This window comes from Agelaius tricolor, unplaced genomic scaffold, assembly GCF_023055355.1.
Source record: "Agelaius tricolor isolate 1412-34295 unplaced genomic scaffold, bAgeTri1.0.p SCAF_3, whole genome shotgun sequence".
NCBI lineage: Eukaryota > Metazoa > Chordata > Aves > Passeriformes > Icteridae > Agelaius > Agelaius tricolor.
This window is the reverse complement of record NW_027269263.1, coordinates 22,346,951-22,368,189: the sequence shown is the minus strand read 5'-3', so window position 1 is coordinate 22,368,189 and position 21,239 is coordinate 22,346,951. Positions and strand designations below refer to the sequence as shown.

General features: G+C 43.8%; 1 protein-coding gene across 4 annotated transcripts in view; it reads right to left on the bottom strand.

Annotated features, from left to right (window-relative positions):
* Positions 1-21,239, bottom strand: part of GRIN2B (glutamate ionotropic receptor NMDA type subunit 2B) — a 225,741-nt gene that overhangs the window by 82,913 nt on the left and 121,589 nt on the right. For all 4 annotated transcript variants that reach the window (XM_071423094.1, XM_071423095.1, XM_071423096.1 and 1 more), the window contains one exon: positions 12,738-12,852. In XM_071423094.1, the coding sequence (XP_071279195.1) occupies positions 12,738-12,852 (115 nt within the window). The remainder of the gene's footprint in view (positions 1-12,737; positions 12,853-21,239) is intronic.

The window sequence follows — 21,239 nt, the reverse complement described above, 5'->3', positions numbered from 1 at the left end:
GGGTTTCTCCTGGGGTGGGGGAAGATTTGTGCTGCTCTCCCTCTAGAGAAACACATACAGACATGGAATCATGAAAATAAAAAATTTGGTGGGTATCTCTGCTGTCAGCTCCTCTCCATCTCTCTCTCATGTGGTCTGTCCTGTCCCATAGTCAACAGTTTCAGCAACCAGGCTCCCATCAGCACGTCCATCAGACTACTGTTCTGTGTCTTCTAAAAGAACCCACTCCTCCCTGGTACTACATTTAAATGCACTTTTGCTCTACCCTCTGCCTCCCATTGCTCTTTAATTACATTCACTTGGACTGTCTTAAAGAAGTCCTTCCTTTTCTCATTGTATATTCCTTTCAAACACTTGCAGAAAATGATCATACTCCCTATCTAGCAAAAATATATATTTGGGGAAAATCTACCCTCTGGAACCAGGCAAAGGTCCAGTGAGACATGGGTGAGCCAGAGAAAATAGGTTTTAACTAAAGTTCAAGTAACATTGCACAATAAACCCTGGGAATTCTTCAGAGTGTTTATTTGAGATAGGGGACTTCTTAATGGAGGAAGTTCCTAGTGCCAATTTCACTAGACTGTACTCTTTTAATCCTTATTTATTTATAAGACAGCATCTCCATTAGTCCCAGGCTGGAGCAAGGTGTCTGGGCAATGAGCAGGAAAATTTATTCACACACAGAACTTATTCTGGACCCAAATAGGAGACAGAGCATGGATAGGACAAACGTTCAAATAGAGACACGGGGAGCTCTCTATGGGTCTGTTCCTCAGCCTTTCCAAAAACCGAGACCTCAAACAGCAGTAACCTGTAAGAAAAGGAACAGGGCATGAACCTGGTGGAAACTACAAATGCTGGCTGATCCATACACACAGGACAAGCTCAAGGAAAGCAGCTGTCCACAGGTAGCCCCTGTCAAAGGCGAAAAAAGCTACAGAAATGAGATGCTGCCATAATCCCAGCAGTCTTTACAAAGCAAACATAATTTAATGCAGCAATACAAAGAACTCTGGCCTCGGTGAAAATGAGCACACATCTAAGAAGAAAAGCAAATAGTTCCCACTTCTAAAAAAGAACAAAAGTAAAGCACTCGCTGAAAGAAGTGACCTGAGCAATCCTGAATTCTTAAAAGACCCAGATGATGCTTAGAGCAAACAGTTAACTCAGTGTGCTGGAGCTGATCTCCAGCAGCAGACTGCAGAATGGACTTTCTGTTACTTCCTGATCTCCCAGCTTGGATGGTGAGACTGTTGTGTGACACTGTTTAGACTGGAAAACTTGCAGCATGTCTCTGCTGTTCAGTGCTGCACCCAATATAAGTTGATTTGCCAGCAAAGACTATTTCCTCTAAAGAAACACATGATTTAATAAACCAGGATGGACCTAAGAGGAGAGCAATAAGATGTTCAACACCTGTTAGCATTTACATTTCACTCTGCAGTTTCTCCAGTCACATAAGTGCCCACACTTCATGCTTCACCACTGACTAACATGGTGCTCTGATGAAGCTGTACAAAAAAAGATTTTTCAAAGCAAGATACAAACAATTGAAAAAATTAAAAATTAAAGATATTAGTTCAATCTAAACCCAGGTATTTCTTCCATCTAAACTCAGGCTTGTTTGCTTTTTAGAATTTTCCACTACCCAAACTCAGTCATTCAACACACACAAAAAATCATGTTCTTTACCAGACATGAATAATAAAAGTGATGAAAATTTGGATGGAAACACACATCTGCAGAGACACTTCACGTACTCACTAGCAACAAAGTATCAATTTAAAAAATAAAATAAACTGTAAAATCCCAGTCCCAAAGGCTAGACCTCTCTCATGAGAGGTGACAGAGACCACAGTTTAAGCCTCCATTCTGAGTCAGGCTGAAATGATTTGAATACAGTTTTCACACTGCCTGTATGTGTCTCCACTGTTTGCCTGACAAGGCTCTGGGGGAACGTGCTGCCATTTTCTCCTCCACATCACCTTTGTAAATGGTACCTAAAGGCTTTTGTCAGTCTACATGAAAACACCAAGATGTCCATTTTCATTTACAGCACTAAAACTTCAAAATAAATCCTCAATATCTGGTCAAAATTAATATTTTCATTGATCCTGAACTATGTTTTTTCACATTCATTTGTTCTTCCAGCCATATTTCTGAGACTTGGACATTATCATCTGGAAAGAGAAGAACACAGGCCTTATCACTCCTCTTATTTAATGATCCATGTCATTTTCCCCACAAACAGACTCTGTGGACAAAGTTGGCCAGAATCTAATTTAAAATTCCTCACCTTCTTCTGTTTGAGACTCCTGTTCCTTACCTTACATGGTTGTGCAGCTCTATTTTGCATCATTAAACAGCCTAACCCCATTCCACCACATGAACAGCTGAATGTTACTCATAGTGAAATGTTGTCTCTATGTTAATTTTGCAAAGTGCTTGGGATCCTTCTCGAAGGAAGGAACAATAGAAATGTAAGTCATTATCGTGTATGGGAACTGAGGAAATAAACCTAAGGGAAACAAGCACCAGAAGCTGCCACACAAGATGCAGACCAATTTGAAAGCTTAAAGGGGAACAAGAAAGCGGCTGTCAAGCAGCCTCTCAGGCTTGGCATGGTGGGAGACATTGCAGCATGCAGCTAGCCCAGCAGAAGGAAATTAAATAAGACTGTCAAACTGCTGACTCAGCAGAAGACAGCACAACTCCCAGCACATTTTAGAATTAAACCCAGGTCAGTAAATGCCATGTCCTTTCACAAGGAAGGAAGGCCAAAAGATGGTGACAGAAACTCAGACACCACTGCAAGGCAAGGCAAGAGTCAGAGCCGGGATCCAACGTTACCAAAGGCAGTCTGAAAAAAATTACAGACTCAGGGAAAACACAGTTCAGGCACAGGGAAAACAAAGGATGCTGAACATATTGTATGTTCAAATCAATGACACTGAGTGCATGCCAGAGCTCATGAGCAGCAAGAGTAACTCAAGCACAGAGTAGTTCCAGGGATAACCACAGCTTTAACGCTGAAAAACCTTTGAAAAACAGCAGAGAAGTTTACATGTAACAGTGAGGAGAAGACCACAAGGGAACAGACCATCCTGGTCTAGTAAAAAACACTGTCAAGATGCAGCTCAGCATCAAGCCAAGTCAAGCACATACAACCAGGGTTCAAACACAAAACAAGGAGCATGTGAGAACAAGCACGGGAACACTGAACCAACACCAAAGGAGAGAAGCAAACCAAGCCAAAGACACAACAAACAAGCTATTTCTTACTGAAAAATGTCAGAACCATTTCATATTAGGAAAACCTTATTTCAAATTAATTCAAAAGCAAATGTGGCCAGACTTTTACTGCAGGAAAATCAAACTGCCAAAATCTTACCAAAACAAATAGAGAAGTGGAGGAGGAGGAAGAGAAAGAAAAACTCAAAAGAAAGAAAAACATAGGGTGCTATGAATATGCAGCACTTCCCTTCTCTCAAGCCCCATGGAAGGAAAACAGAGCCTCCAGTTAATAACATTCAGATAATGTAAAAATAGAAAAGCAAAGGATTCACAGGCCAAGCAAAGATGTCGTTGACATGAGACAGTTTCAAGCAAATGCAACTGAACAGATGAAAACACACCCTTAGGCACTGGGGGCACGTTCACTCACTGTGAGTCTCCTTCAGCTGCAGCTCTGCTAGTTCTTTCTCCAGACTCAGTTTGGTTGGCTGCTAGCTTTCTGTGCCCTCATCTCTCCATGCATTTCAAATCTTAAAGCTGCCTAAACTGCCATGCTTTCTTCAACTGCCTTTTCATGGCACAGTCTGGCCCCCAAAAGCAACAGGAAATAAACTTCCTCTTCCAATGGCACTGTGTGGCTCCTCAGTGCTACAGACTCCCTGAAGTGATTTCCAGTAGACGAGTGGGCACAAAGCAAGGGAAAGTGAAAGTGGCTATGCTGTGCATCTATCCAGGATTGAAGGATACATGACCTGTTCACGTCACTCCTGAGTGGAGTACAGATGAAGTAATTACTTATAAATAGTCACAGAATCACAGAATCTTAGAATAACCTCAGTTGGAAAGGACCTAGAAGGATCACTGAAGTCCAGCTTCTGGCCCTGGACAGGACCAGGATCCCAAGAATCACCCCATATACCTGAGAGCATTGTCCAAACACGTCTTGAACTATGGCAGCCTTGGTGCTGTGATCACTTCCCTGGGTAGCCTGTTCCAGTGCCCAAACACCCACTGGGTGAAGAACCTCTTCCTAATATATAGCTTAAACCTCCCCTGGCACAGCTTCATGCCATTTCCTTGCATCCTGTCACTGGTCACAGTGAAAAGAGATCAGTGTCTGCCTGGCCACTTCCCCTTGTGAGGAGCAGCTGCACTTGATGATCCTTGTGGGTCCCTTCCAGCTCCGAATGTTATGTGATTCTGTGAAGCTGTGAGACTGCTATGAGGCCTCTGCTCAGTCTCTTCTTCCCCAGGCTGAACAAGCCAAGTGACCTCAGCCACTTCAGTCAGCTCACTTGTACATGGAATTCGGGGAAAAATCACTCCTGTGTTCAAATTGAAATTAGGGACAAAATCGAATCACCATCCCCGGTCTGGGTTTTTTTTGGGGGTTTGGGGTTTTTTGAGAACGTTAAAAACTCATCAGGGATGATGATAAGATGGCTCCTTGATACTGTGCTGTGATAGGAATATGTAATTACTGTATCCATACCTGAAAGCTCATCTTCCCATAGCAAATCAGCCATCTCTTGCATTAAGATATGGGTATTTCAACATGCTGAGATGAAACATTCCCACAATCAATGAAATGCTGGAACACAGATACACAGCAGCATCTGATGTGCCATAGAAATCTCCAAGCTGCTGGCAAGCAGGAGGATTTCCAGAAGCAATGTGGCTCTGGCACTAGCACATCAGCCCTGTATTGGGAGTTTGTGCTGCATTGCAAGATGTGGCCTTACTAGAGGTTTTTTGGTTCTCTGTAAAGTTAGGATTATCCCCTCAGATATTAAGAAGACTGGAAATTTTCCAGCAGCATTGGGTATTTTTGAGCTGTTGCACCTTCTCAGCTGCACTCTCCAAGCACCTTTGCTGCTTTTCCCTGTCTGCCCTTCACCACTCTCAATGAGGCTCCCATAAGCCTGCACAAAGCCAGTTATAATTCCCTGCTGCCTATCAAAGCCGTCACAAGAGTTAGGCAGTTGGTGTGTAGAGCCTGCTGCCTACCATGCTGACTAATGTTGTCTGATTGTACTTGTACTCCCCCGTTGGTCCATCTGTACCCATCTGCTACCTTTGTCTTGTAATTAAAGTGTAACCACTTTGGGGTAGGAGCCACCTTTTTTGTTAGTGTTCACTCAGCTCCCTGTGGAGCAGAGTCCCAAGTCCATAACTGGGTGCTGGGGACAGCAATGATGATGTGCGAGACGTGTGTATACGCTGGCAAAGGGTTACAGTGGCACTTCTCACTTTGTGGCATGAGCAAGTCAGCTGAGAGAGAGCTCCAGACAAGAGTTCTCATGCAGAATACAATGGAGGTGAGGGCAGTCTTCTGTTGTGGCTGGATGTTGTCATCACATGTTGTTATTAGTACACCAAGCACAATCCTCCAGGATCCCCTGTCCAAGGAGCTAGGTTGGCAACCCCAGTAAAGGTCAGATGGCTGCTATCACCCTCATCAGCTACACCAGCAGAGAAATGGTAGGAGGCATTCTAACTACAGCCTGGGCTTAATAAAGATCTCCAGATATTCCAATATCTGATTTGCATAAGAGGACAAGGTCTTTCCAAGAAGCTGTCATTGTTTCAATGTAAGAATTCCCTCCAGTAGCAAGGGAGTAGGGTCTGGTGGAGAAGAGCCAGAATATTTTTCTGCAGGCTCATGAATCATACAAATAGACTCCAAAATTCAAGCAAAGTCAGGAACTGCTTCAGCAAGAGGCAAAGAAAGCAGACAGCTCATAATGACATAACACACAGTGGTTAGGAAGAGACACCCAATATGTTCTCTTTGGTCAGGGCTAGACCAGCTTATCATTGCAGCATGCAGTAATCCAGCAAAGACACAGTTTGACCAGCATGTCTGCAAGATTTACATAGAAGACTTTTTCAGAAAGATTGTTCTGATTGTCCTCTGATAAGGAAGCCTTTGTGTGGCACTGGAATCTGTCCTTCTCCTTAGGAGTCGGTGAAAGATTAACATGGCCATAATTAGCCACAAATACATACAGTTAGATCCTGGGCAACTGTGAGAAGTCAGGCCAAATCCTGGCAGTGGATGCAGCATAGGTGCACAAATAAAGCCATCTGGTTGTCTGATTGAATCAGGGTCATAAACAGACCCATCAGATGTGACCTAGATCAGGTATCTAAGGGACACTCGCTTGGGAGTGGGATATCCATAAAATATGTATTCTTTGATGCAAGTCTGCTGTCTAATGAGAAGTAAGGCATTCAGCAAATTACGGTCTCTTAGAGACATGTCCAGAAAGAACACTTTAAAAATAAGGGGGGGAAATGCACGTACAGACTCCCATTCTAATTTCAGCCATATGTGCTTGAATCCAGAATAGTCCCTCTGCCCTAAGAGAAGCCATATCCTTCTAAAAACTGGTTCTGTGGGAACAGAAGCAGTCTCTTACTCTGAGTAGGTTAAAACAAACTTCTATGCCATTTATCCCCAGGGACAATGAGTCATAAATCCCCATGTACACAGCAAAATTATCAAAACAAGACTGATTGGCAAAAACAATCCAATCTTGTCTCACTGTAAAAGGAGTTGGTGGAATAAAAAATAATTTCCTCCCTGGACACACAGGCAAGATGCCAGAATTCCACATACAGAGCAGAACCTGACCAAAGGCAGTAACTTCTACCCCGTGGAGACAAGCATACCTTTGCAAGGCTCACCTATGTGGGCACCAGACAACATGAGGAAGAAACTGTCTAAAACATCTAGTTATCTTTCCAAAGGCAGGGGAGGGCCTTCAGAGAAGACTTAGATTTGTACAGCTGAAGTTTTCACCTCAAAACCCTTTATTCTTGTTCCTTTGCTATTTTTAAAGAGTCTTCTTTAAGGAGGCTTTTATTCTCTAAGAAAGTGAAATAAAAAAAAAAAAATCGAAGTCCTTCCTTCTGCTAAGCAATGTAACAGATAGGATAACATGATTCATATTGATTCTTCACGGAGTGGTCAGTACCACATGGACTGTTACTAAAAGCCAAGAATACTGATCGTATTTTCAGTCATCTCCCCTGTTATTTCTGCCACTGGGACATTGAAGCACACAGAGAGATGACAGTGAATGTTTCTTTTAATGCACAGTAAGAGATTAGGCCTGAAGGCTGTATCATCATCAAATGCTACAGCCTCTTCAGCGTCTCTGTGGCGTTCATCAGCTCCCCAAAGGTGCAGACTTCAGGAGGTGACAAGTGCCTCCGTAAGAGCTTTTGTTCACAGACATGCACAATAGCCTTCACATGCCAACTGCCTGCTTGTACAAAAGGTTCATGGTGGAAGCTTGAAGAAATTATGTCCTCAGTGGATCAGGCTTGAAGTTTCTGCTGATCAGCTTGTCCATAACCCGGGTTGCCGCTCCTATGAAATAAGCTGCTTTTTGTAAGACGCTCTTCAGGTTTGTCCTGCTCATCTAATCACAGAAATGTAGGCTGGCAGAGAACCACAAGAGATCACTTACTGCATCCACCAGCTCGGAGGCAGGACAAGATAGACTGAGAGCCTGCACTGTTGGATATTTTTCTCTATATACTCCAGCAAATGAACCTCTACCAGCAAATGAGCCTCACCATGTCTCACCATGCCAATAATTAGACAGCTCCCTACATATCTAACTGCAATCTTTCTGCTTGACAATTTAGCAAGACAACTTTTTCTTTCTCCCTACTGGGGCATGAAAAGCAGTTGACTAGTATGTCCTTTTTTCAACAATCATTTAGGTGTCCAAAAATTTATCTTGTTCTCTTTCCTCATATTTTTAGATAAGGGAAATCTTCATTTTTCTTTTCTAAATCCTTCTTTCCTTTCTGTATCTCTGTCCCATATCCCAGGGGAACTCTTCCCAGGCATGGATGGGCATAATGGTGCTCTGTCCCAAGCTGAAGACAGGGTCACAGAAGTTCACAAACTCATCTTATGCAGACTGTGGTGGAGGTTAAACACATCTCTGGAAAATCCATGTGGCAGAGAGTAGTGGCACTATTTTCCACCCTGCTGCAGGATTAGGAAGTCCTGGAAGTCTACAGTCACTGAGGCATTTGAGAGGATGTCACAGCAAATGGCCCCATCCCCAGGGAGCACTAATGTGTGCAATGGTGTAAGGGTAAAGGCTAGGAGCAGCCTGCCCATGAATTTGTAATCATGGTCACACCAATGGCTAGAGGAAGCAGAACAGACCCTGCTGGAGTTGAAGAGTTCAAAAGTCAAGTGCTGATAATTATAGCACCAGCAACAGGCAAACATTTTATCTGCTGAGTGGGGTGAAGGTTGATAGGGGCAGAGGATTAGTACATGCAGCAAGGAGAATGCATCTTTCAACCTAAGTTTCCCATCTGTCCTCAAAGATGGCTTGTAGTGGCACCCTGACCAAAACCATCACCTGGGGCTTTGCTTGTCCAGACAGGAAAAGGGGTGAATGGGGCATGCTTGGTAAGAGATGGAGGGAGCTTGTAAATCAAAGGGTCTGTGGGGTGGCACAAGAACCTGGTGTCAGGTGCCTCATGGAAAGATGCTCTGAATCCCCAGTGACACACCCAAGAGAAGAGGCTGAGCACAAACCAGCAATAGAAGTGATGCCAGACTCACTAGTAATTAAAGTAGAGAAGGAATCTGAAAGAGGGTCTCAAAGTTCATAACATTTGTGTCACCCCCAAGTTTGCTGGGGGAAAGTGAGGAAGCAGATGGGAAGATCTGGGAGCTAATGGGACAGGACTGTTGGCAGGGAGCTAGTGGGATAGGACTCAGTAGAGAAGGAGGATGTAAGCAAGAGCTGGAGATAGCAGCACTTGCTAGCTCTCACAGAGGGAGCATGAACCCAGAATTAAGTCCTCATCATATGTGGGATCATAAGAGAGCAGAAAAAAAAAGGCAAATAGTGAAGAAAAATACTGGGTGAAATCTCTTCCCACACAAAATATCAGAACCCACTGACACAAAACCTAGAGTAGTACTGACCCTCTGGCTCACTTTGCAAGACATCTGGCCCCCACTCATCACTGCACTGAGGCATGGTCCTTCATGGGGCATAAGAATAGACATCCTTCACCACCTCCAAAGAGCTTCACTAACCTGCTGATGAACAGGTAGTGTGGAAAGGCATGCAGTGTTCTGCCCCCAAGGAGCAGAGTACAGAGAAGTGAATGAAATTCAGCACATTTGCTTATCATGATGAACCATTACTCATGGTTAAGACAAGCAGGAGAGCTCAAGTTACTGCCCCCTTGCAGAAAGTGGGTTTTCTTCTTGTTCTTTCATGATTGTCAGCCCTACAAGGCTTCAGTTTGTATGAAGCACTCATGAGGAGATTTATCATCATCATCATCAGAGTCTGGGGGCAGCTGCAGCTCCTCTGGAAAAATAATTCCTGTTCTGAAATAACTGGTGAGGTTGTGAAGATATTTATTGGGGAAAAAAAAGTCAAAATCGCAAAAGATTTCACAGACCTGAAATCCTGAAACAGTTCAGTCACTGTCTGGATCTTTGCTGCTCAGAAAATGGAAGACTTCACACCTATTTTAAAACACATCTTTTTATATATACTCCATGAGACATACCCTCAAAATCCATTTGCCATCTTTCAAGAATCAAATATGCCAAGCTGTACAGAGCTGCAAGCTGTGTTACTAAATCCAGAGGAGACTAACAGAAATGATCAGAAGACTAGGAAACATGACCTACCAAGAGGGACCGAACAAATTCTTGTTTAACCTACACCAGAGGTGACTGGGAGACAACATGATAGAAGACTTCAAACCCACAGGGGGACAATTAGAAGTGGTAGAGAATAAACAATTCCCTATGTCCATTAGGCAGACACAAAGTATTCATGGGCTTAAATTGCAGCCAGGGAAATCTAGGTTAGACATTAGGAAAACTTAGCAGGGTAAGGAGAAAGAAGCCATTGAAGAGATTGACTTGGAATTTCATGGGATTTGTAGCATTGAAGGTCTCTCAGACCAGGTGAGACAAGCATCTGTCAGGAATAATTTCAGTCTAGTTAAACCCTCTCTTGGGACACAGGGAGGGACTAGTTGACCTCTTGATGTTCCTTCCAGGCATAGCATCTGATTATAGATAAGTGTGTAGTTAAAGACTGAGCTACAGTGAATGCAGCTGGACCAAATCAGTGTCTCCCACTCAGCCTCTCATCTCGTGTCTCCTACTGACTGTTTGCCAAAAAGTTCCCAGGATGAAGCACCTTGCTATTTACATAAAATTAGGAGAATTTGGATAATGTTCCAAAGCACTATAAAGGTATTGGAATTATGGGCTAAAAATATATTAATAATTTCTTGTATTGTGGCATTTCCTGGGAGCTGCTGTTAAGGGCCAGCAGTTTGTGTTGCTTGACTCTTTGCAAACATGGAACAAAACTATGATCGTTGTCGCAAAGATCTCTGCTTCACACTTTTATTTTTATGTTTGAATTTCTGCTGAATGGAAATAAAATTACGAAAAAGAGCATGAGGTTCCAGGTATGAAAGGTTGTATCTGTGATCAGAACACACTGGAGATTACTTCAGTGTCTTCCAGAAAGAGCCTGCCAGCATAAAATTCAACCAGTTCAGAGTTTGATTATAATAATCTGATCCTCCTTGAGGAAGACACCCATTTCAAGATAAAACATTTGTGCCCAGGAAGCACTATGTGTTTTTCTTACCACTAATACCACAGCTCATCATAGCCTCATTTCAGTCCAGCCCCAGCTCCTATGAAGTTAAGGACTGTTTTGGTTTAATGGATGCCAAGTAGTCCTCACAGACAGCAAGGCTCAAAAAGGTCACAGATCTAACCCCAACAATCTTGATAACCCTTCTACTAATTGTCTGGTTCATCTGAGAGACCACAAATTCACTCCCAGAGACTGAACAACCCTTCTTACCACTGACAGAAGCCACCAAGCCTTCACTGAGGGTGTGACATGTGAAGCATGTGACAGGCAAGATAAAAACAGGACTGTATTTAGCTGTGCCTCCCCAGAGACTGCAAAGCTTTCCAGCAACAGATTCCCACAGCCAGGCCTGCTAATAACCCCTAGGAGGATTCATGCTGCTACTGCTTCATTTTCCTTCTGATGATGGAATTTTCCCCCATGAGAACAAATGTGGTGCCAGCTAGGAACAAATCCTCCTGGACTTTTGCTGGTAAGCTTAAATGAAGTTGAGTGACGGACCGAGCCTGATGTGAGCTCTCTACAGCCTGAGCTTTGCATGTGCACACCCTGTGCAGTACCTAGACAGCCTGCCTTCAGCCATGTCCAAGAGTTGTCCACACGCGCTATGCCATGCCCTTTGTTTCCTCACACTCCTGGCCCACTGAGACCTCTTCTGACTGTCCCAGACCACACACCCTCATCTGATCTGAACAGTGCCAAGACCATGAGGTAGACAGGTCCTCCTGGAAACCAGGCACAAGCTAGGGGCTTTCACCTTCTTGGCAAATTGCTGCAGCTACTGGGAGACCCTAGTGACTGCCGGGTACCAATGTGATTGCTCTTCTGTCTCATTCACAAGTTGTTCCTACGGCTCTCTTATGAATACACCTCTCCTGACAGCTCCCCATTTCATTCTCATTTCCCCATTAATTTCTTCCTCACTTTCACCAAGCAAGTCACTTGCAAGTCCATGCAGAGAACAAGCAGGCAAGGAGAGAAAGTTTTTTGTGCACGGTGGGACAAAGGGGCATTTTTCTAAGCCATACACATGATTGTATACAGACCTGCTTCATATCTATCGAGCGTTCTGATGAATTCTCCTTCCTTTGCTCTTTTCTCACACCCAAAACTTTTTTTATATCTCATTTTCTTAGCCCTTAAAGTACCCCCTCTGCTTCAACAGAAACCCTTTGGGAATACTTCTTCAGAACCTGGACCACTGACATTTATGTGGGAGGTGAAATGAACCAAAACTTCCCACTAACTCAGAAATTCACACCATTTCTAAAATGGTGCTTTGGGTTACATGCAAATTATTCCAAAATATGCAAATCTGGATCTTTGAACAACTCAATATGATCTCACGTTGACCATCCCACTTAATGCACCATCCCATTGCAAGGGACACTGGCCAGACACATCGAGCACAGTTAATACTGGCATAAATTACTAAGTGTGGCTGTAGCTCAATCACAGTCACTTAATGTACAGAACTTCACTGCCACCAAACCACACAGAGAAATATTTTCTGTCTCATCCATTGAAACTCATGGCACAGAGGAGGTATCTTCTCTGAAAGGCTGGAAAACTTATGTTCAGAGATTACAGAAAGGAAGCTGATGAATTTTTAATGTAGGCTAATGGAAGACTGTAATGGCATCCTGCCTGGAGAAGACAGCATCCTGGGCAGTGGAGATACCAGTGGTCCAGGATACAAGAAGCAGATTGCCAGCCCTTGATAAGAAGTACAGAAAGGTGGGGAGGATTATTTGCCTGGAGCCTTCCCCCTTCTTCTTCCCTGACACAGATGGAGAATTACCAAACATATCCTACCCTCTCCCACTTCCTCTCCTTGGTCAAAAGGATGATGACCAGCTTGGGATGCATCTGGTATCCGTCCTCACTGAACGACAAATTCCTGCCTTCAAAGGTGACATTGATCAGGTACCTGTGAGAGAGAGAAGAGAGAAAGGAGAACATTAGTGCTTGGAAACCAAACCCAAAATGAGACCCTGCCTCCCCTCTTCAGCTCACATCAGGAGGGTAGAAGCCCAGTGCAAAACAATGGAAATCTTAGAGGAAGGGAGTTAGAAAAACAGGACAATTAGTCCAGAAATTGAGACAATCAGGCAAGGCAGGGCAATTGGCCCCATTTTGTGACTGGGATAGGGAACTGATGTACTGTGCTGGCTCTCAATGAATTCCTAAAAACATGTCTAAAAGTCACACACACATGTATGCCCACAGTCCCTGGTTTTCCCTTGCCTCAAAGGGCAGAGGGATCCTTAGCAATCAGCTGTGCAAACACACTGCACAGCCTACACTTCACTCACTCTCCAAAGGGGATTTTGCATGCCACTTGAGGACAGCGATGGGTGACAGGTGAAGCAGTGGGGACAGCCTCCCCCCAGCCCAAATACCGAGGCAATGACTTGGGAAGCAGTGGAGACCAGAGGAAGGAGCAGCACACCTGCAAGAAGCTCCATCCCTATCAGAGCCAGCACACCTCATAGGGCCCAGAGTGATCCTGTGAAGGAACTTAGGAATAGGGATAAGGATGTTGAAAGAGCCCAGTGTTATTTCCTAGGGACAGAGTCCAGCCTTACACCCAGTAAAATCAAGCTAAAGGGTGATCAGCCCTGCAGCCAACATCAGCGATTCTCTGTATGGAAAGGCCCCATCACTCCTGCAGAAGGCACTCCCTGTTGGGGCACTTCATGTCAGCTGTACAAATGGACAGTTAAACAGTCCAGGCTTCAATCTCATTTATCCTGAAGCCTCCTTACTCAGCTCTGGCAATAGGGGAGGCCTTTAAGTGGACTGAGATTACAGCTACACTCATTTCAAGGCCTTGCTGCACATTGAGAGCATGTTAAAGGGGTGTTGCTGTAAATAAGAATCAGGTCTATTGTTTTCTTAACTGTCAGACCATCTAGAAATACACTGTAGGGAAGAGGAGGTAAATACACATTTCACAGTTCAGTGGTTTATATGACATCACCATGGCACTCTGACAGTTTACCCTGTTCATATATTTCACTTCAATTCACAATCCTGTTGCATGAAGTAGATTTTACCTTTGTAAATCTGCTCTGGCACCAGTAGCATCACATCACCATGAGAGGCAGAGGTGACCAAGCTGCCTGCAGGGCTGGCCCCTGGACTCTGCACTCCCCTACTTTGCACAGTTCTATAAATTACACAAGCAACATTTCTATTACAGACATGAGAGGTTTTCTATTCTATTACACCGTGACATGAGGAAACATTTCCTAATATTCAGCTTCAATTTGTCCCTTATGAACTCAATTTGAACCAATTTCAAGAAAATAAATAAGAGGGGAAAAAACCTGTTCTTTTGGTGGGTTCATGCTTCCCTACTATCTGCACAAAGAGACCTCCCTGCTAATCTAATGAAATCATTGTATCAGGGAAACTTCTTCAAACAAATGAAAAAAGCAGGTTTTTTTATTTTTTTTTATTTTAGTTTCTTGCTTTTTCAAACTTTTTTGTTTTAACTCCGTTAATCAACCAAACTCATCTATTCACTCCCCCTTGCCAAGTGCAATCAGCAATTATGTTTATTTCTAAAGGAAATTCCACACTTGCTCCATGTTATGACCTTCAAGGGATGTGTTCAGCATTGGAAATATGGCCATAAGGGAGCCCAGCATGAAACATCTGCAACAGGACAATTTTCAAAGGCAGACTATGGGTTATTTTCCAAAAACCAAAGCCATTTGGAATGCAAACATTGAGTGAACCCCAAAACATCCTCCACCTGGAAAATCTTAGCCATAAGATAAGATTTATGCCTAAAACATAAAACATTCCATGTCAGGACCACACATGCTCTTTTTCTGGCTTTTTTTTTCTCCCCCAGCTGTGTGAATTGTTCTGGTACTCAGGAATGCCAGGCACAGATCATTGCCAGGTATGTGCACCCTACAAGACCCAATTAAGGCTCTGGTGGTGGTGGGAGGTATCTTCCAAGATTACAGCTTCATGACTTCTCTGCACTGGCCACCAGAGTAAAGAGTAAAGGCTGCAAGAAGATGAGGATACCATTAGCCTGATGGGAGTTGCAGCTTTATATGTCAGTAATTAGTAAGCAATGCCAACATCTAATTAAACAAACACCAATATTAAACCGTTCTCAGCCCTCTTTCTTCTTACACCCAAGAACGATTCCACTACAGGAATCTCCCTTGCACAGCTTGACAAGAAGAGTTCACAGAAATCAGCAACAGATATTGGACAAGAGGGTGTCATTTATGCTCATTTTCACTGGAAAGATTAGAACCTCTAATAATAATCAAGGCGGGATCGTCAACGACTTCAATCCTTGGAGCTGCCTCGAGATTTACACTTAAAGCAGCACTAAAATCCCTTGCTTCACACCTTAATGACTGAAATTAGTCTCCAAATTTGGCAATATAACTCTTCAGAGTGTTTTCTCTCCAACCCATTAGCAATATGTTTACAAAAGTTTGCAGGAGAAGTGCAGAAGAAGTGGCATCCCCCCCCAGCTTTCCCTGTTCTCCCGTACCTATGCTGCCAGCTAACACAGGCACACAGGTCGAGAGCAGCTCACAGGGAGCTGCAGGGCTTGCCTGGGTGCATTGAGCCTATGTGACAAAGCATCAGGGCTTGAAGGACTCCCAGGCAGGCCGAGTCAGCAGCATGCTGCAAGGCAGCCACACTCGAGTGGCTCTGCCCTCCACCATTACTGCAGCAGCAGTCCCCACCTTGGGCAGCACTGCTGCTCTGGTACACCAGCACCACTGCTGCCTGCTCTGGCCAGGGGCATTGGGTTCCTCCCTACAGCCTACACACACTCCAGTCCCCAAGCAGGCAAGCAGGGGCCTGAGAGCCTCCCTGACATGTCTGAACTGAGCCACCAGATGTAACAGGGGCACAACATGAGGGCAAGCAGGTTGTGCACGCAAGTGACATAAACCAGGAGGAAACCGTGCCTGTAAAAATTTTAATCCCTGCATGTTTGGCACTCCAAGAAAGAGAAAGGTGGCATGGTGGGGGCTGACACATGCAATTTAATTTAATTTGCTAGAATCACCTTTCAGCAAAAGATTTTGCTTATGTGGCAGCTTCTGGAACTACTTGATGCAAGCACAGAAGGGTTGAGCCCTTTGCCAGCCCAGTGGCAATGCAGCGGATGCAATGCCCAGACTCAGACGGGTGAGAGCAAAACATCCCCAGCCTGTGGAAACAGGCTGACCCCGTGAGCCCTGGGGTATGGACAAGCAGGCAGGAGCAAAGGGACGTGCCCTTGGGCACAAAGCAAATTAGACCCAGGGGGACCTAAGCCCCATGCTGGGCTCTGAGGTAACATCACCCATCCTGGACATAAATCTGTCAGCCCTGCAAGTTAAAGGAGAGTGTTTTAAAGCAGAGCTAATAGAGCATTAAAACCACATCAGATGGCCAATTTAGGACCAGCAGAGAGATGATGGCATTTTAAATGGTTGCAGCCGTGATGGAGAAAGCCTGAGGAGGCAGATGGTGGGCACAGGGGGCTTGAGGGAACACAGAAAGGGTGCTAACCAAATTTTTTCTGCCCCAGAGACAGGTGTGAAGGAGATGCATTTGAAATCAGCACTTGCCACTCCTACTTCTGCCTCCAGTGCCTTGCCTGGAATCAGCTCCTCCTAAGCCTGCTGACTGGAGGGGCAAAAACCTATTGCATCGGTTCACCCCGTCACATTCCCTGCCTCACATGTGTGCAGCACACACAAACACACACCCTCCCCTGCGTCCTGTCAGTGCTGGTTATGCTTCAGTGAGACAAGCAGTCTGTCTGAAATGGCGTGATTATCCTTCCATCGATCGCTTCCCTGAATAAGACAGACCATATAAATAAAACAGCCTCTCCCCAGTTAGCACTGGGGAGTCATCTCTGCAGCCCAGCACACAAGGGAAAAACAAGGTGTAGGTGGAGGGTGGGGAAGGAAAATCTGTGGGATACTTTTTACCTTTGCAGGGTAAAAGGCAGGTAGAATGTGATGCAGGATAAAGGGATAGGGATACACACCACCATCATCCTGTCTGGAATCTCACTGTAATGGGAAACACTGAGGCCAATCATAACAGCAGTGAGATGAAAGCAGTGAAAGGCCTTTACTCCACAGAATCTGCATGGTGCAATAGCCTTTTTTTTTCCCCCTAGAGACAGTGTTAAAAATTCACCAGTCTGAGGTATCAGGGAATAGACCCACTTCATGCCCAGGAAGGAACAAAAAAGCAAAAGCATGTTACTGCATTTTAGTAGAAGTGCCCACTGCTCCAAACCACGTTCCCTCTCTCAGCACCAGCAAGACCAGCCCAGCCTTGCCTGATGCAAACAACCAGGGCAGAGAACATCAGTCCAGCCCTGCAGCAGGGTCCCACCCATCCCTCACGCCTGCTCCTGAACAAGGATGGAAAGACAAAAGGATAGGTGGACTCAAAGGACAGGGGAAAGGGAGTCTAGGACCAGTATATTGATCTACAAATGGGAATTCTGACCTTCAAGGGGCAAGTGATTGACAGATAAAAGACTTAAGCAGCACTAACTATGCTGTTAAATGCCTTCATCAGAGTGACTGAAGTAGTGTTGACTTTTTAATGAGAAAACCGCAACTGATCCCTTTTGCTTCTGATTTATACCTCCATTCTCCAAACCCATGGAAGGCTTAAAATAATACAGATATTATTTCTCTATACCATTGTTCAAAATTTCTGGGGCTGACTGTGCCTCAGAGCAGAGCCAACTTAGACACAAGAGCCATCCAGACCCCGCTGTGCATGCATGAGTTCACTTGAGGTAAGACAGGCTCCACAGGATATCAAACCCAATTGCTCACCCCAAAAAAAAGGCAAAACCAGGCTCTGCCTGGGCCTTTGATCAAATTTCACCATGGAATCTGTTCTGTAAATCCTGATCCCGGCTGAGCCTTTCAGAGGTTCTCTCATTGCTCAGTGCCCTGCACTGTCCCTCACACGGCTGCGCTGTCAGTGGCTCATGGAGCTGTGAAAGGTGGGCACATCTGGCTGTATCTGTGTAACATCTGTCTGGTGTCAGGTACAATTTACAGTGAAAGGATTCCATGCAAAGGGCATGAGTGCAGCTGATTTTATGTAACAAGAGGCTATTATGAAGAACAAAACCAAAACAAATTAGAAAAAAAACCAGAAGCAACCATTGACTAGGAAAATTAAATCTTAAGGGAATGATATTTCACTCTTCTGCATTTATTTCTGTCATTTTCACTGTCAGTGGTACCACTGAATATGGGGAGATGCACTCTAAGAAAGAAAGAGTAGAAAAGAGTGCTACCAAATTTCAAATTGTACAGGCATCCTGCACCAGAAGATCTGCCCAGACTACAGCCTAAATTACTTCTGGGAATCAGTCTGACCAGTAGCCTTAGAGAAATGCCCAGAGCTCAAGATTGTTTTCATTAAGCAAAAAGATTTAGAGATCATCTAGATTAGGAAATATGCCTCAGGCTAAAAGATAACAGAGATGTAAGAGATAAATTTGGTTTGTCTCTGCTGTCCACACCTTTTTAGAAGACAAGAGGGCAGCTACTGGGCTGCAATAAATCAGTGATATTCATCTGACATCAATGGAGTGATACTGGTCAATCCACTGAGACTGGCCCCTCACCTCTAGGAAGATTAATTTTTTTGGTGTTTGATCCTGACCTCTGAAATAACCATTTCTGGTGGAAGACAAATTTCTACTGAACTATCCTTTCTCCAACATTGTTAGCAAAGTTGCTTTGAAAACAATGTTTATGTGTGTGAAAGCTCCTATGTACAGTGGAAGGATGAATCTTTTACATCAATCCCTCTCTTAATCTAAAAAAAAAAAAAATGTGCTTCCACTTTGTTTCCCATTTCTTCTATTTATCTACCACAAATTTGTCATTTCACAAAGACTCTGAGATGACAGCTCCTGGGGACTGAGGATATATCTATCCTTGGAGGATGCAGGGAGCCACAGCAATGGCAGGGCTGCTTTCCTACACGCATTGCTTGATCCTAATGAGACGGGACCATTCCTGAGAATGAGAAGCAAAGCTCGCTTTCCACAGCGTGTGCAGCCCCCAGCCTCCCTCCTGAGAATGTAAGGGGAAACTCATCATTGCACCACAGGGATCTGCCTCACAGACAGGTATCCATCAGGAGCAGACAGGGTGGGGGAGTCACTGAATTACCCCTCCAAAGGGAACACGGGTTCCAACCTGGGGCTGACATGACAGCAATGACACCTGGGTGGAAGGCTGCTTGTGTGAGCTTCAGAGTTTTCACAATACATTTTTCCTCTGCCTACATACAGTCATCCAGGACCTGATCCCATTTGCTTTTCATCCTATGCAGTCACTAATGGGGAAAGAGGTGCCATTCAGGCCTAGTGGCATTTCACACTCCCTCTGCCAGGATGCTGCTGACAGTCCCAAAGCCAGACTGCATGTGACTTGTAGGATAAACAAATATACAATAGGATGAGGTAACCTGTTCATGGGAAGAAGAGCAAGATAAATCTTGATTTTGCCCTGTGCGCTATGCTGGTCACAGCAATATCCTAAAGTTTCAACCAAAACCAATTTTTTATCACAGACATCCTGACTAACCTATTTTCACAAATGCCAGGGCCATGAAAAATTATCTGGCAAAACCAGTTTTTAAATAGGATAAGAATGTGGCCACAACATCTTCTCATGAAGAGGTCAACATTTTGTTAGAAAGAAAAAGAAACATAAGATTTGAAAGCTGTAGTAATTTTGGACAGAAGATGAAGCTTCCGGTACCATCATGCTCCCACACAGTCTGGTCTGTTGTGTGACACCTTCCACCCTTTCTTCTGTGGAAAAGAGTCCCAGTTAAAACGTATCTGTGATGTGCCACATGGAAAGAATCCTACAAGGAACAGCATCACCTCAACAGAAGGAATATAACTGAATATTTAACTCAAGTTTTGTGAAGGAGAAATAGGAATACAAAATTCCCATGCTCCTAATCACAAGAGACAGCATATAGGATTTCCATGTCAAATTATTCCTTTTTAAACCCAAAATACTTGATTTACAAATTCTGATTTCTTCTAAATTTATCTATTTTTTTTTCCTTTTTTTTTTTCCCCTGGGAAAACGACACAGTCCTAAGTAGCTAGGGAATATACCTCTACATCTTCTGGCCCCACTGGAAATAAAACAGAAATAAGGAAAAGTGTTCTAAGGGAACACTAAGAGCATAGTCTGTTAAAGCTGGAACTATCTATAAATGTCATAGGATATCAGCCTATTCTCAGAAAGGTTTTTTTAGCCAGAAAAGCTTTGATAAAAACAAATATACTTCTGAACTGACTCACCAAACCTTTAAGGAACAGAAAATAGCTAATAGAAAATTAGCTTTAAGGTCAAAATTGTTACAGTCACTGCATAAAATAAAAACTAAATGTTCAGTCCAAAATTGGATCAAGCTGGAAAGCTTTACAGAGTTATTAAATTCCTGCCAATTACTTTTTTAAAGTATTATTTTTTTATTGCTACACCTTTACATCCTTCCTTATTCATTAGGTACAGATAACATATCACTTTTCTCCAAAGCAAAAATAGCTTTCAAGGTATTTCTTTCATATGAAAGCTGACTAAAAGTCAGCTTACATGGCGCAGTAAAAGCATGGAAAATTACATTTGTCAGAACAGCCGACAACGGGTCATAATTATGTCTTGGCACCAACAACGGGTCACTGATGAAAGCCATACCACTAGAATAAAGCAAATACTGAAAGGTTAGGAGATGTCCTGTTTATCTGTCTTAAGGCATAGTCATACAATCATTGATAGGAGAAGCAGTCACAGAACAGAAGTCAAATGAGGCTCTTCAGTGATTTTTCACCCAGGATGATGTCTTTCAAGCTCTGTCAATTTGAAGAGCTGTAAAAAAATATTCCAGTTGAACTATTGTCCCTATGCAGTGAATTTAATCCTGCTGACAGCAGCCTTACTTTTCTTAATAATTTTTGTACATCCCCTTGGAATCCCACATGGCTGTGGACCACGGCTTAAAAACTCTGGCTGAGCAGATGTGCATGTCAAGGACCTCTTTGGTCTCCTGAAGGTGGCTGGTATGCTGGTGTGCAGCCAGCCATCAGGGCATCTCGCTATTTACCCAGAGCTCATTCCAGTTTCTGTCCTGGGAGACAAGACCAGAAAACAGATGAACACGTCAGTTTTCCTATAGAGCTTTCAGAACATTTTTGCTTGTGGAAAACCACTCAAATATCCCAGAAAGGTCCATCTCACTGACAGAAGCCAGGCAAGGCTA